This window comes from Oncorhynchus kisutch, linkage group LG20 (assembly GCF_002021735.2).
Source record: "Oncorhynchus kisutch isolate 150728-3 linkage group LG20, Okis_V2, whole genome shotgun sequence".
NCBI lineage: Eukaryota > Metazoa > Chordata > Actinopteri > Salmoniformes > Salmonidae > Oncorhynchus > Oncorhynchus kisutch.
This window is the reverse complement of record NC_034193.2, coordinates 19,407,341-19,422,819: the sequence shown is the minus strand read 5'-3', so window position 1 is coordinate 19,422,819 and position 15,479 is coordinate 19,407,341. Positions and strand designations below refer to the sequence as shown.

Genomic DNA, 15,479 nt, shown 5'->3' with positions numbered 1-15,479 from the left:
TACTCAGCAAACTGGATGCAGTTTATCACAGTGCCATCCGTTTTGTCACTAAAGCACCTTATACCACCCACCACTGCGACTTGTATGCTCTAGTCGGCTGGCCCTCGCTACATATTCGTCGCCAGACCCACTGGCTCCAGGTCATCTACAAGTCCATGCTAGGTAAAGCTCCGCCTTATCTCAGTTCACTGGTCACGATGGCAACACCCATCCGTAGCACGCGCTCCAGCAGGTGTATCTCACTGATCATCCCTAAAGCCAACACCTCATTTGGCCTCCTTTCGTTCCAGTTCTCTGCTGCCTGTGACTGGAACGAATTGCAAAAATCACTGAAGTTGGAGACTTTTATCTCCCTCACCAACTTCAAACATCTGCTATCTGAGCAGTTAACCGATCGCTGCAGCTGTACATAGTCTATCGGTAAATAGCCCACCCATTTTTACCTACCTCATCCCCATACTGTTTTTATTTATTTACTTTTCTGCTCTTTTGCACATCAGTATCTCTACCTGTACATGACCATCTGATCATTTATCACTCCAGTGTTATTAATCTGCAAAATTGTAATTATTCGCCTACCTCCTCATGCCTTTTGCACACAATGTATATAGACTCCCACTTTATTTCTACTGTGTTATTGACTTGTTAATTGTTTACTCCATGTGTAACTCTGTGTTGTCTGTTCACACGGCTATGCTTTATCTTGGCCAGGTCGCAGTTGCAAATGAGAACTTGTTCTCAACTAGCCTACCTGGTTAAATAAAGGTGAAATAAAAAATTTAAAAAACAAAGACAGGTGAAACAGATCAGGGTGTGACAGGCAAGGGTTAACCCAACAGCGAGGTAGTGGAACAGGAAGAGCAGTCCAGGACTGTCCAAGTTGGTTGAATAACCTAATCTTCATCTCCACACCATCTCCAATTTATGAAGTTTATTGGGATAATTCATACTTTCATAGGTTTTGTTACTCAAAGAGACCTCCAGTTAATTTCCACAGAGACAAAATCAGTATTTGAGTAAAGGATAATGGATTTTTGTGAGTGATCATGATGGATGGATGCTACCAGATCACAAGAGAGCACATTTAAGCAGGCAAAACATCCACTGTTTAATTAACTTAAAAAAAAAATGTTTTTACAATTTATTAAAAGTTTAATTAAGATTGGATTGATACATATCCAGGATGTGGACAAAAAGTTGTTAAAAATATAATTTTTATCACAGTTATCAACTTCAATTTGGCTTGCAGACATTGCTCAAATGCATCATGATGTGTCATTAAATCTATTTTTGGAGAGCATACATGCTCTTTGTATTTTGTGGCACATACAGTAAAGCCATTGTAATACACTATGAAGACATATTTCTCTTAGTCTTTTCTGTGAATGTAATGGTCTTTTCTAAACTATCAATCGACCAGTATTTCAAAGAATGCATCTTCTTTTCAAGAAAATATGTTTATGAACTATCAATTTGTAGCAAATGAACTGAAACTGTGACAAATTTCTCAGTTACATCACCACACAAGCATATCATCTCTCAACAAAAGTATTGCTTTGACTGTTTAATGCAATGCATACATGCATCAAAAAAAGTATGCTTTGATAGTGTCAATAATTATAATAGAAAGAAAAAGGAATGAAAATACTCTTCCAATTCTTATTGGTAAAATTAAAAGTAATTTTCTGATTATCATCACCCAAAGTGACGTATTAGGTAGCAAAAGGTACAATGTTATTTTGAGAGGGATACAAATCATTATCGAATCATTCACGGCTACAACTTAACAGTGCCACGTTACGCCTCCGTGTATAAAATCCTCACTCCCTCTCTCTGTTTTGGCATCAAAGGGGATGTCTTCGCACGATGGTTCTGGAGTAGAAGAAAGACAGCAAGCGTCCCATCCTGCGTTACCCTCTTCCGTTTACCCAGGACACTTTCACTTATCAGTCTTCCCCAATATTTTGAACACGTGCAGTATGCTGGGCACAGTTTTTCTACAAGGCAGTTAATGGAATAGAAATATGAGAAGGAAATCAAAGGCGAAACGAGTCCTTGACTACGAAAGTGAAGAAGATGAAGACGGGGCTCAAAAAGTAGATGTAAGCTTTGTAAGAGTAGCCTATTGTCATAAAATGTTTTGATCTTAAAATATTAACAACTGTGCTGTGAGTTTGAATAAACGTGTTTTAACTTTATCATGCCATAACTGTCTAACAGCATGGGGCGCAGAAAAGAAGAAAACAGATGTATCTTGATAAAGAGACAGTCGAAGAAAATTCTTTATCCTCAGCCGGCTTCCAGAAGTGGATACGGGTTTGTTACTTATACAGTTACATACTGTATATCTTGAAACATGTCTATTCTATAATAAATGCACCACCATGTATGGCATATGTTGTTGTTAGCTGTGATTTGACCAATGGACACTAGGCTTGGGGTGCAAGCATGGAGAACAACGGGGTAAAACATGGTACTAAATGAACTGCTTCTCCATTGAACAAAAGGCGGCTCTTTTTTGGACTGAGTGTAGTGTGCATTTATATGTTTTGTTACTTTATGTCACAACTTCAAAGTAGTAATTTTTTATGTTTTCCTGTTATAATGGGTATCTCATGAAATAGGCTTTGAAAGTTACTTGTCAATGTCTTATTTCAGAGAAAGTTCGTAATGGTACTGAAATAGTTAAAACTTTGGATGATTGTATACAAACTTTGAAATCCTATTTTTTTACAGGGTTTTAAGCTGGGCAGTCCTAACTTGTATCACCTGAGGGACAGCAATTCCAATACAGAGGTAAGCCTATACACACACACAACCCACTCTTTCTGTACAGGTGTGGACAATTTGTGATGTGATCTTGAACATTCCTTCCAATATCCAACATCCAATTCTGATTTTGCATGGTCATGGCAGGAGTCAGAGTTTCTGCAGTCATACTCAAAGATGAAACTCATTCCTATGGTGATTTGCATGCAAAGAGAGATGGAAAGCTTGAAAGACCAAATTCAGTGCCTTACAGGTGAGGGGATTAAAATGAATGAATGAAATCCTCTTGAAACTTTACACATTTGATCCAGAGTGAAGTTAAATGTTTAGGACATTTTGTGTGGATGACTCGACAGCTTGTGGAGAGCTGTCCAGAAACCTCAAAGCCCTGATAGAAAAGACCCAGAGATGGTCGAATGAGGACAGCAAGACATCTGTCCAAGCATCACGTCCTAGCCTAACTGTAGGACTTGTCAGTGGAGATGCCATGACCCCAGATTTACTGGCCTGCCCAACTGGGAGGAATGGGCAGTGGGATAAACAGGGGGCCTTACCCCAGAAACTACACAGGCACCATAGGGATGGACTCTTCACCAAGGTACAGATAAACCACTACACTGATTTTTGGTCATGTTCAAGAGGCACGAAATGGGATAAAACATTTAAATAAATGGATGAGGTTCTACCAGAAATAACACTTATTTTCATTTTCCTGATGGAATATTTGGTGTAAAAAAAATAAACTTGACCTACACCCACACCCTGCCTCTTTTGAACTGGTTGTCAGTCCCCAAGTCTTACATATACACATCTTATTTTGTCCTCAGTTCATTACCCCAGAGTTGTTGGAACGGTGCAACACTGGCACTACAGCTCAGAAACTGACCAATGACCTGTTGCGAGGGCTGTATGAGAGGGACTGCCTAGCATCCCACTCCATCTCAGGGCTGGTGTACCACAAGAGGTCTCAGACCAAACCTGCGCTCCCTACTGAGGAGGTCCAGGCCATACTGAGTAAGCAGTCTTTCCCTCAACATACCTTATTGGGAGACATAATAAAGACAGCACAGAACACTGAGGTTCAGTGCAAAATGCATTATTAGGCTAATGTTTATTTGATTATTGTTAAATAAATATCTACAATCGTTGTAGCCTTTGGTTTTGACTTGCATAATAACTGTATTGTCAATGTTTCCTAACTGTTCCTGACCTAGTTTTCTAACCTTCAACCACCTCTATGAATAGACGTACATGAGAGAAAAAAACACGTGTTATGCACAACTGTAATAATTTCTGTTTAAGGGAGTTCCGCACGCAAATGTACATTTCATGTGACTATTTCCACAGGGACAGTTCAGTATTTTTTTCCTGGAAAGACAGATGTGGAAATTAAAGGATACATCCGGCAGAAACTGCAGAACGAGGCGAAGAGGCTGAGGAAGAAGCCTCCACTGTTGGGTAATATGGATTCCAGCTTTGACCTCCCCTGCCCCAGAACGTAGTGTTAACATGGATTTTGTCGAGGATCAAAGGTGAAATATCTGATTATGGATAATTGACAAATGCATGGAGGTAATATTTAACTTTTAAACTTTTTTTTACTTCAATGAACCATGTTTGACTGCTGACGTTTGTGAGAGGTTGAGATTTGAATAGGTGATCATTCACCCTGGCCTCTGGTTGCTGTAGATCTAGATAAAGCATAATACTGTAGCATTTGTGAACTTTATGTCCCAATTATAAATAAATGCCAATTGTTTTTGAATGTTGTATTTTTAAGATAGTCATTTGCAAAACATTGGACCTTGCAAAATCAATGCTGAACGAGTGTTAGCACATTCTCAATGCCTTTGAAAATTAACTGTATGATGAGCCCCATGATGAGTTAGTGTTGGTTTTTTTGCAATGACAACCTGATAGTTGATTGGATTGAACAAAATATATCTGGAAATTTGAAGTTTTTCCATTATCCTGCATTATCAATAAAATACATAAGAAAATATATTTACTATATTTTAAAGAGGGTATGTATGTGCACAGACAATGCCAGCAGAGAGAGCTGGTGAGATGAGAGGTGATCAATGACCAAGGAAGAGTGACAACAGCAGGGGACACTGAGCCAGTTGCCTTGGCAACCCTAGTCTTTTGGGCTACAGAGGCCCAACATCTGTCCACTCCACTGCTAGAATTATCAGTATGCTTATAATACATTCAAATCAAATCATATGTTATTTGTCACATGCTAAGTAAACAATAGATGTAGACTAACAGTGAAATGCTTATGGGCCCTTCCCAACAATGCAGAGAAAGAAAATATAAACAATAGAAAAGTCATAACACGTAATAATAAAGGTAATAATATACACACCATAACTTTGCCAAATACACGGGGTACCAGTAAATCAAATCTAATTTTATTAGTCACATGCACCGAATACAACAGGTACACCTTACAGTGAAATGCTTACTTACGAGCCCCTAAGCAACAATGCAGTTTAAAAAAATACAGATAAGAAGAAGAAATAAAAGTAACAAGTAATTAAAGAGCAGCAGTAAAATAACAATAGCGAGACTATATACAGGGGGTACCGGTACAGAGTCAATGTGCGGGGGCACCAGTTAGTTGAGGTTATATGTACATGTAGGTGGAGTTAATAAAGTGACTATGCATAGATGATAACAGAGAGTAGCAGCGCTGTGAAAGGGGGGGGTGGGGGCAATGCAAATAGTCTGGGTAGCCATTTGATTAGGTGTTTTTATGGCTTGGGGTAAAAGCTGTTTAGAAGCCTCTTGGACCTAGACTTGGCGCTCCGGTATCGCTTGCCGTGCGGTAGCAGAGAGAACAGTCTATGACTAGGGTGGCTGGACTCTTTGACAAATTTTAGAGCCTTCCTCTGACACCGCCTGGTATAGAGGTCCTGGATGGCAGGAAGCTTGGCCCCAGTAAGGTACTGGGCCGTTCGTACTACCCTCTGTAGTGCCTTGCGGTCGGAGGCCGAGCAGATGCCATACCAGGCAGTGATGCAACCATGCTCTCGAAGGTGCAGCTGTAGAACCTTTTGAGGATCTGAGGACCCATGCCAAATCATTTCAGTCTTCTGAGGGGGAATAGGTTTTGTCGTGCCCTCTTCACGGTTTGTAAGATAGCACCGGAGAAGAAGGCAAACGTTTTACTTGCCCCCAACCGATTGTGTTTTTTTGTTTGTTTATTTGCGTTGTTTGTAACTTGTTTTTTTAAACTTATTTTGTACATAATGTTGCCACTACCATCTCTTATGACCGAAAATAACTTCTGGACACCCGGACTGCGATTACTCAACACGGACTGGCAAAATCATTTTTTCCCTTTAACGAGTCTGACGAGGCCGACGCAAATTATATACTGCTTTCTCGGGAACAGCCCAGATCCCCATGATTTGCGTGAAGAGGTGGAGAAAAAGGGGCCGGAGGGCAGGCTGCCTTCTGAGAATTTGTAGGCGATCGAATAAATCCCAACTTCCTTCCATTCTGCTAGCAATCTTGTAATCTTTGGACAATAAAATAGATGACCTACGCGGAAGATTAAACTACCAACGGGACATTCAAAACTGTAATATCTTATGCTTTACGGAGTTGTGGCTGAACGACGACACTATCAACAGACGACACTATCAACAGACTGCTAGCTGTTTATACGCTGCACCGGCAGGATAGAACAGCGGCTTCTGGTAAGACAAGGGGCGGCGGACTACGTATTTTTGTAAATACCAGCTGGTGCACGATATCTAAGGAAGTCTCGAGCTATTGCTCACCTGAGGTAGAGTATCTCATGATAAACTGTAGACCACACTACCTACCTAGAGAGTTTATCTGTATTTTTCGTAGCTGTTTGACATACCACCACCATCAGAGGCTGGCACTAAGAGAGGTTGAATGAGCTGTATTGAATGAGCTGTATTCTGCCACAGGCGAACAAGAAAACGCTTACCCAGAGGCGACACTCTTAGTAGCCGGGGACTTTAATGCAGGCAAACTTAAATCCGTTTAACCAAATTTCTATCAGCATGTTAAATGTGCAACCAGAGGAAAAAAAACTCTGGACCACCTTTACTCCACACACAGAGACATATATAAAGCTCTCCCTTGCCCTCCATTTGGAAAATCTGACCATAATTCTATCCTCCTGATTCCTGCTTACAAACAAACATTAAAACAGGAAGCACCAGTGACTAGATCAATAAAAAAGTGGTCAGATGAAGCAGATGCTAAACTACAGGACAGTTTTGCTAGCACAGACTGGAATATGTTCCGGGATTCTTCCAATGGCATTGAGGAGTACACCACATCAGTCATTGGCTTCATCGATGATGCCGTCCCCACAGTGACCGTATCTACATACCCCAACCAGAAGCCATGGATTACAGGCAACATCCGCACTGAGCTAAAGGCTAGAGCTGCCGCTTTCACTGAGTGGGACTCTAACCCGGAAGCTTATAAGAAATCCCGCTATGCCCCCCGACGAACCATCAAACAGGCAAAGCGTCAATAAAGGACAAAGATCAAATCGAACTACACCGGCTCGTCAGATGTGGCAGGGCTTGCAAACCATTACAGACTACAAAGGGAAGCACAGCCGAGAGCTGCCCAGTGACACGAGCCTACCAGATGAGCTAAACAACTTCTATGCTCTCTTCGAGGCAAATAACACTGAAACATGCATGCTGTTCTGGAAGACTGTGTGATCGCGCTCTCCACAGCCGATGTGATTAAGACCTTTAAACCGGTCAACATTGGCAAGACCGCAGGGCCAAACGGATTACCAGGATGTGTACTGCGGGCATGCGCTGACCAACAGGCAAGTCTCTTCAATTACATTTGAAACCTCTCCCTGTCCGAGTCTGTAATACCAACATGTTTTAAGTAGACCACCATAGTGCCTGTGCCCAAGAACGCTAAGGTAACCTGTCTAAACAACTACCGACCCGTAGCAATCACTTCTGTAACCATGAAGTGCTTCGAAAGGCTAATCGTGGCTCACATCAACACCATTATCCCAGAAACCCTAGACCCACTCCAATTTGGATACTGCCCCAACAGATCCACAGATGATGCAATCTCTATTGCACTCCACACTGCCCTTTCCCACCTGGACAAAAGGAACACCTATGTGAGAATGCTATTCATTGACTGCAGCTCAGCGTTCAACACCATAGTGCCACCATCAATAAGCTAAGGACCCTGGGACTAAACACCTCCCTCTGCAACTGGATTCTGGACTTCCTGACGGGCCGCCCCCAAGTGGTAAGGGTAGGTAGCAACACATCCGCCACGCTGATCCTCAACACAGGGGCCCCTCAGGGGTGCGTGCTCAGTCCCCTTCTGTACTCCTTGTTCACTCATGACTGCACGGCCAGGCACAACTCCAACAGCAGCATTAAGTTTGCAGATGACACAACAGTGGTAGGCCTGACCACCGACAACGACGAGAGCCTATAGGGAGGAGGTAAGAGACCTGGCCGTGTGGTGCCAGGACAACAACCTCTCCCTCAATGTGATCAAGACAAAGGAGATGATTGTGGACTACAGGAAAAAGAGGACTGAGCACGCCCCCATTCTCATCGACGGGGCTGTAGTGGAGCAGGTTGAGAGCTTCAAGTTCCTTGGTGTCCACATCAACAACAAACTAACATGGTCCCTGCACACCAAGACAGTACCGAGTCGGTGTGCAGGGGTATGAGGAAACTGAGGTATGTACATATAACTAGGAATAAAGTAACTAGGCAATAGGATAGATAATAAACAGTAGCAGCAGCGTATGTGACGAGTCAAAAAAAGCTTGTGGGAAAAGGGCCAATGCAGATGGCCAAATAGCTACATGGACTAACTATGCTGAACAAAAATAGTAGGCAGGGAGCTTGACCCCAGTGATGTAATGGGCAGCAGACACTACCCTCTGTAGTGCCTTGCGGTCGGATGCCAAGCAGTTGCTTTACCAAGTGGTGATGCAGTCAGTCAATATGTCTCAATGGTACAGCTGTAGATGCCAAATATTGCCAAATCTTTTCAGCCTCCAGAGGAAGAGGCGTTGTCGTGCCCTCTTCACAACTGTGTTGGTGTGTGTGGATCAGGATAGATCTTTAGTGAACTTGAAGCTATCGTCCCGCTCCACTACAGCCCCGTCGTTTCGAATAGGGGCGTGCTCAACCCTCCATTTCCTGTAGTACATGATCAGCTCCTTTGTCTTTCTGACATTGAGGTTGTTGTCCTGGCACCACACTGCCAGGTCTTTGACTTCCTCCCTATAGGCTGTTTCATTGTTGTCTGTGACCAGGCCTACCACCGTCGTGTCATAAGCAAACTTAATGGTGTTAGAGTCGTGCATGGCCACGTGGAGGATATGTTATTTCCTACCGTCATCACCTGCCACGCCCGTCAGGAAGTCCAGCATCCAGTTGCAGCGGGAGGTGTTCAGTCCCAGGGTCCTTAACATTGTTGTGGAGGCTGATTAAAATAGATTTCTATAAAATAATCAAACTTGACTAACTAACTAATGAGAAACTTTAACATATTTACATGAAATTGAGATGTTGTTCTAATGTGGGATTGGTTTGATAAATGTTAAATTCTCGTCTCCATTGGATTTTTCTGGGGAACTGTACACACTGCTTATCACCACCATCTAGGGTATTTGCATGACAATAACATGCATCGATATTGGGATACAGTGCAGATCATTTCAACAATACTGACTCAGCCTCAGCGTTATCCATAAGTGGTGTTCTTTGTCTGTGTGATATCAAAAGAAACCCCTCTAAGGACATCTACCCTCCTCTCCCTCCCCTTTATCCATCTGCTGAGATTCAATGATACTGGCCATTAGCCTCTCAATCTTGCGATCGTCATGAGTTTTGGGAGTGTGATTATGCAGCTAGCTGCCCAGGGGTGAAAAGGAGATCACAACATGTTAGAATCTTAGGTTGCAGTAACAAAGAGCTCAAGGAGAAAGCGGAGGTTTAGATCAAGAATTGTGTAACGGTAGGGGGAGTTGACATTGTGCATCTCATTCAAGTGCAGAATGTGTATACTCACTCCCGAGTGTGCTTATTTCTGTTTCACATCTATCTTGCCTAGCAACATTAGGAGCGGTTTAAAAACAGGTACAACAATGTCAGTATATTATTTGAAGAGTTGTTTACAGCAGATAATGAAAAAAAGTATTCATAACAACACACCTTTACAACAAATCAAACATAATTTTTTTTCTAGGGAGCTATGGCGATTACACAAATCTGGGTGAACTACAACAGCTACACATTGACTCCCATTAGGTTGACAGGCCGGTTGTTGTAGCGTTTTGAAATGTCCGTTTCGATCTGTAAAACACAACACAAGTCACAGGTCAGGTGGGTCCCACACTTGCCCGTCGTCATTGTAATCTACCAGACAGAGACATACGAGAGAGAGACAGATGGACAGTACCAGTTTGTGGAGTTGGTGGGTGCGCTGAGCCAGGAGGTCGATGCGGGGCTCCAGGGTGGCCTGCTCTTCCAGAGCTTCCTGTCTCTTCTCGGCCAGTGTGGCCCGCTTCAGCACGAGGATGTCTGCCTGCTTCAGCTTCTGCCTCAGGACCTCCGAGACACGCTCTACGTACCTGGGACACACACACCACCTCAGCATGGAGAGTTCCCCTGAATACCCTTTACAAGGAACCAGCTAATGGCAATACTGGTTGTTGTAGAGGTCTGAGAAGATGATAGAGATTACTTTTTTATTTATCCGTTATTTTACCAGGTAAGTTGACTGAGAACACGTTCTCGTTTGCAACAGCAACCTGGGGAATAGTTACAGGGGAGAGGAGGGGGATGAATGAGCCAATTGTAAACTGGGGATTATTAGGTGACCGTGATGGTTTGAAGGCCAGATTGGGAATTTAGCCAGGACACGGGGTTAACACCCCTACTCTAATAATGAGTGCCATGGGATCTTTAATGACCTCAGAGAGTCAGGACACCCATTTAACGTCCCATCCGAAAGACGGCACCCTACACAGGGCAGTGTCCCCAATCACTGCCCTGGGGCATTGGGATATTTTTTTAGACCAGAGGAAAGAGTGCCTCCTACTGGCCCTCCAGCACCACTTCCAGCAGCATCTGGTCTCCCATCCAGGAAATGACCAGGAACAACCCTGCTTAGCTTCAGAAGCAAGCCAGCAGTGGTATGCTGCTGGTAAAGCAGGGTGGTATGCTACTGATGAAGCTGACAGTTGTAGTGTTGTGGTGAAGACTCACCGTGGCGAGGCCTGGATCATGAAGAGGTGCTGCATCCGTAGGTTGGTCAGCCGTTCCAGCAGGTGGCGCACCTCAGCCAGCATCTCCTGGATGCGCTGGCAGGTCTGCCCCTGGATGATGGAGGGGGCCAGCTGGAACTGACACATGGCCACCACATTGCCCTCCTCTCCCATCTCACTCTGCCGCTGGGTCAGGAATACCTCCAACTGCCCAACACACAACCACACTGGCTCAGTCTGCGCTCTCATCTCCAGTCAGTAAACAATGGTGCGCTAAGACCAACTCGCCATGTACATTGCAATCTTAAGACGGTAAAAGGTAATACTACGCACTTCCATACCACGCATTTCAAAGCATAATCTGATAAATGCACAATTACAGTGAGACTGGCTTGTCAAAATCTTTCAATAGAGTTGTCATACAACATCAGAGGGTTGTGCATTAGAGCCGGATGGTTACCTACCTCCATCAGCTCGTCGATGTACTGGCTGCGGGTCTGTGGGGTCTCCAATATTGACAGAGCATCCTCCCCCCTGGCCACACCCTCAGGACCTGGTCACACGGCCATAGTTTACGGTCACATTTCACATTCTTAATGTGCTGCTACCATGCGGAAGATACATTGCGCAGTAGAATTTATGAAACTTTTTTTTTTTGTCTACAGCTACAGTTATAAAAAGGTAAGAATACTCACAGTCCGTGCCCATATCTAAGATCTCAATTTCTATAGGGGTTTCACTCTCTCCCCAATCAATGACACCTGCAACTGTGCCCTATGGGGGGAAAAAAACACATGGAGAGATAAAAGGCATCTTATGGATAAAAGGCATCTTATGGATAAAAGGCATCTTATGGATAAAAGGCATCTTATGGATAAAAGGCATCTTATGGATAAAAGGCATCTTATGTGCCTCAAGCCACAAAGAGGATTAGAAAGTAAGTAAGAAAATAAGATTCATGGCAAACACTAAAATGTTCATACAGAAATGTATGAAGAACAAAATGTATGTTCTCTTAACTCTTACCTCAGAGCCAGGCTCCAGGCTGATGCCCCAGTCCACTCCTCCATCCTCCACCGTGATCACATCTTGTGTCCCTTCTGCCCCTGTCCCACACCCCAGGTCACCCCAGTCAATCTGAATGGACAAAGAGATAGACACCGTCAGCATGACGTCTTACTATAACAATGAATTGTGTGTGAATTTAAAGTTAAGAGGATATTTTCAAATGCCCTAAAAGTATTTTACACTAGTTTCAAGATGCAGCCACTGTCATCTTTTAGACCAACTTATAAGGATAGAGTGTGTGTAAGATCAACAAACCGTTTCCTCTGTGACCGTATCAGGGGGCGCCTCCTCCATTACAGGCCTCTCGATGACCGCTGGTGCTTTTCCAGTTCGCCACTCATAGAACGTGGTGTTACCTCTCTTTTGGGCGAAAGTCAGCATGGGCAGCACTGGCTCATCCCTGTGGCAGGACGACACACTCTTACTCAACAACTGATGCCATTCAAAAAGACGTACCCAGCCAGGCCCAGTGTTTTCCACAGAACCTGGAAGGGATTTCACACTCACCAGTCACAGAGAAAGTTTGTGAAGGCTGTGTAAAGTTGGATTTGCTCCTCTAGCTTGGCTGTGTCCCTCCCCACTTCCACAAGAGTCGTTGGTAGATCCTTCACCAGAGCCTGCAGTTCCCGAGCCACATTTTCCCCCTGGGAGAGAAATAAATTGTGTCAGCCAGGCACAGGGAAAGTATACCATTTTAAATACAGAATATCACGCTGTACCCTTGCCTTGAGGTATGGATCAGTGTTCCTATGCATCAGCGTAACACATATGCTGTACCTCTATTTTCACCACATGCATACCACAGCGTTTCACTCTGTGTGTCCTCACCATGATGCCGTACTGCTTGCAGCCTGCGTAGAAGCGCTCCCTCAGGTCCGCGGCAGAGCTTTGGCACTCAGTCTCTCTCCGGCTCAACTCCTGCTGAAGCTGCTGGGCCTTGGCTACCTGCTTCCTCAGGGCCGGACCCTCATAGCTCACAGTGCGACTCAACAAGCTGGCCACCTCCGCTGCGTCACACAACGGGGAAGAGTCAATACTCAGTCACACTCAGTCTATATTCAAATCTTATTTCATACATCCATCAGTGTTCCTCCATCCCGGTCTTGAGCATGGACCCACAGGGTACTGAGGCTTTATTCCAACCCAGTTTTACTAGAAAAAAAAACTCAATTCCACTAAACTACAAATCATTCAACCATTGAATAGCTGAAAAGCCTGCACACCTTGTGGATCCCCACAACCAGGATAGAGGGCCACTATTTCATCACACACTTACCCAAGTTAACATTGTCTGCCTCATAGATGAGCCCACTATTTCATCTCATACTTACCCAAGTAAACATTGTCTGCCTCATAGAGGGACACTATTTCTTGCCAGTCCTGCAGCAACAAAACAGAGAACACTGGTTTGTAGATGGCTACTTGGGGGATAAACAATGACAAAAACAACTGTCAGACATTGTATGTCACTTCACCTTCATCCTCTGAGAGGAGTATCTGCCAAAGATGTTTTTGGAAGAGGCCTCAGTACCCCTCAGGATGTCCACTATCCTCAAGCAGTGGAAGTAGTGGATGTCTGCAATAACAAAGGACGGCACTATTATATTTTGGTATGTCAATGGCAAGTACCAGACATCTGCGTTTATCTGAATAGTCGCTGTGGAGCAGTCAGGAGAGTGAGGGACTTACAGGACCCTGAGAGAAGCTCCTTGATCTCCTCGTTCTCTGGCATGTCCTGCATCGCAGCGTTGATCTTCTCCCGGATGCTCATAACAGCACTCTGCCATTTCAGACTGCAGTGTCGTCGGTCCACCAGCCAGTCTACAGGGGATAGCTGGTTAATGTACCGCTACAGAAATCCAAAGACTCGTAGAAAAATGTCCCATTCATTACTATATCCAATCTTACCTAAAAGCTTACTAGTCTGTATGTCAATAGGAAGATTTTGAAGATTCTGTTGAGAAGATGAGGTTAAATGTTAGCCTAATAACGTTACTTGAACAGCTGCATTTAAGAAAGGGGAATTGTAGCTCCTACATTTTCACGTGAACAGTGGCAGCCATAGGAAAGGTCAAAGTGAAAGTCTAGATATAAACAACCGCATATGGATGGAAAGGAGTGTTTTGACAATCTGTGAGTATTGACAGCTAACTAGATGCGTTAGCTTGTTATCAATATATGGATAGATATATATATAGTAGCGGGTTCGTGTAAATTACTGACACTACCGTGCACGAATTAATCTGCGAGGACAAGATAATGGAGAGCAATTCATCAAAATATTTACTGGTCGACAGTTCAGCAGAAGTAACTAGAGACCATGCAGGCCAAGCTGAACAGTCTTCAAACCATTGTTCTGAAGAAAAACAACATATATTCATACATGTACCTCCATCGCCTCTTCAACTGTTCATGGAATTGTTGGATGTTTATTATTCTTGGCACATTGCAGTTATATTTCTGCGACTTCTTCAAGTTAATCCGCTATTCCACTATTTACACCCAAAACGACACGTTACCAGACGAAGGACCAATAGAAAAACGTGATGGTAGGAAAGCGAACTTTCATAAACCAATGGAATTGTACCATACTTAGGACTGATTCTAATAGGTACATATTTTAGTTCCGGATTGGATGACGTCTACCAACAGAGGGCGTTGTACCCTCAGGTTTAATTCATGTCTTGAGCTGATATTAATCAGGGCTCAATCACAGGCTCAATGCAGGACTTTGGAATGAAACAATGAATTTATTATTTAGTAGCCTACCAGCATTGATGAATCTACTCAAACATGATCTACATCACCAAGTGGCGTAGATATGGTCATAGTTTACTGTAAGCAAATATTTCCCAAGTCATGTTGAATGTTATTCAAACTTGCAAAGCAGGCCTGGGAATGAATTCCTTGTCTGTGATTTCCCCTCTGACTTTGAGCAATGGTGACACATTGTATTTCTCCTCTGTGGACAGGCTATTAATTCAAAAGTTGAATGAACATTTATTTTTGTTGAGGTCTTTTCAACTGTCAATAAGAGTGTCCCTAATTGAGTCTTTGAATGAAGAGATGGAGATAAAAGGGTCCAGTTTGAGTGTTTTTTTGCAGCTCGTTCCAGTCGCTAGCTGCAGCGAACTGAAAAGAGGAGCGACCCAAAGGGATGGAAACTGGAAAAACATTGTTGCAAACATAAGGATATCAATGATCCAATCACATTAGTGAAGACAAATTATTACCACGTCACTTGTCAGTCTTTTGTTTCAGCATATTATTCCAATGATATGGCTATAGCCATGAGAAAACATGGCTTAGGCCGATTAAAACAAGTTGTTTCCACTCCATTCCACTTGGAAACAGATCCAGTTTTGCAGTAAGAGAG

General features: G+C 43.4%; 2 protein-coding genes across 2 annotated transcripts; one reads left to right on the top strand and one right to left on the bottom strand.

Annotated features, from left to right (window-relative positions):
* Positions 1-1,800: 1,800 nt before the first annotated feature.
* On the top strand, positions 1,801-4,771 carry si:ch211-194k22.8 (uncharacterized). The gene is made up of 7 exons (XM_020454543.2): positions 1,801-2,102; positions 2,221-2,316; positions 2,737-2,796; positions 2,917-3,022; positions 3,126-3,367; positions 3,597-3,783; positions 4,117-4,771. The coding sequence occupies exons 1-7, from the start codon at positions 2,025-2,027 to the stop codon at positions 4,269-4,271; spliced, it is 924 nt and encodes a 307-aa protein (XP_020310132.1). The 5' UTR covers positions 1,801-2,024; the 3' UTR covers positions 4,272-4,771.
* Positions 4,772-9,906: 5,135 nt separating this feature from the next.
* cdk5rap3 (CDK5 regulatory subunit associated protein 3) lies at positions 9,907-14,638 on the bottom strand. The gene is made up of 14 exons (XM_020454359.2): positions 14,493-14,638; positions 14,012-14,057; positions 13,793-13,924; positions 13,579-13,679; positions 13,435-13,483; positions 12,932-13,110; positions 12,611-12,747; positions 12,359-12,503; positions 12,062-12,172; positions 11,731-11,809; positions 11,500-11,588; positions 11,037-11,242; positions 10,228-10,399; positions 9,907-10,121 (listed from the first exon to the last, which is right to left on the bottom strand). The coding sequence occupies exons 1-14, from the start codon at positions 14,496-14,498 to the stop codon at positions 10,056-10,058; spliced, it is 1,518 nt and encodes a 505-aa protein (XP_020309948.1). The 5' UTR covers positions 14,499-14,638; the 3' UTR covers positions 9,907-10,055.
* Positions 14,639-15,479: the final 841 nt, after the last annotated feature.

Coding starts and splice junctions, on each gene's coding strand:
- si:ch211-194k22.8 (XM_020454543.2), top strand. CDS start 2,025: ATGAGAAGGAAATCAAAGGCGAAACGAGTCCTTGACTACGAAAGTGAA. Junction 2,317..2,736: donor GCTTCCAGAAGTGGATACGG/GTTTGTTACTTA, acceptor ATTTTTTTACAG/GGTTTTAAGCTGGGCAGTCC. Junction 3,368..3,596: donor GGGATGGACTCTTCACCAAG/GTACAGATAAAC, acceptor TTTTGTCCTCAG/TTCATTACCCCAGAGTTGTT.
- cdk5rap3 (XM_020454359.2), bottom strand. Junction 13,680..13,792: donor GGAGCTTCTCTCAGGGTCCT/GTAAGTCCCTCA, acceptor TTGTTATTGCAG/ACATCCACTACTTCCACTGC. Junction 10,122..10,227: donor CCCACCAACTCCACAAACTG/GTACTGTCCATC, acceptor TGTGTTTTACAG/ATCGAAACGGACATTTCAAA.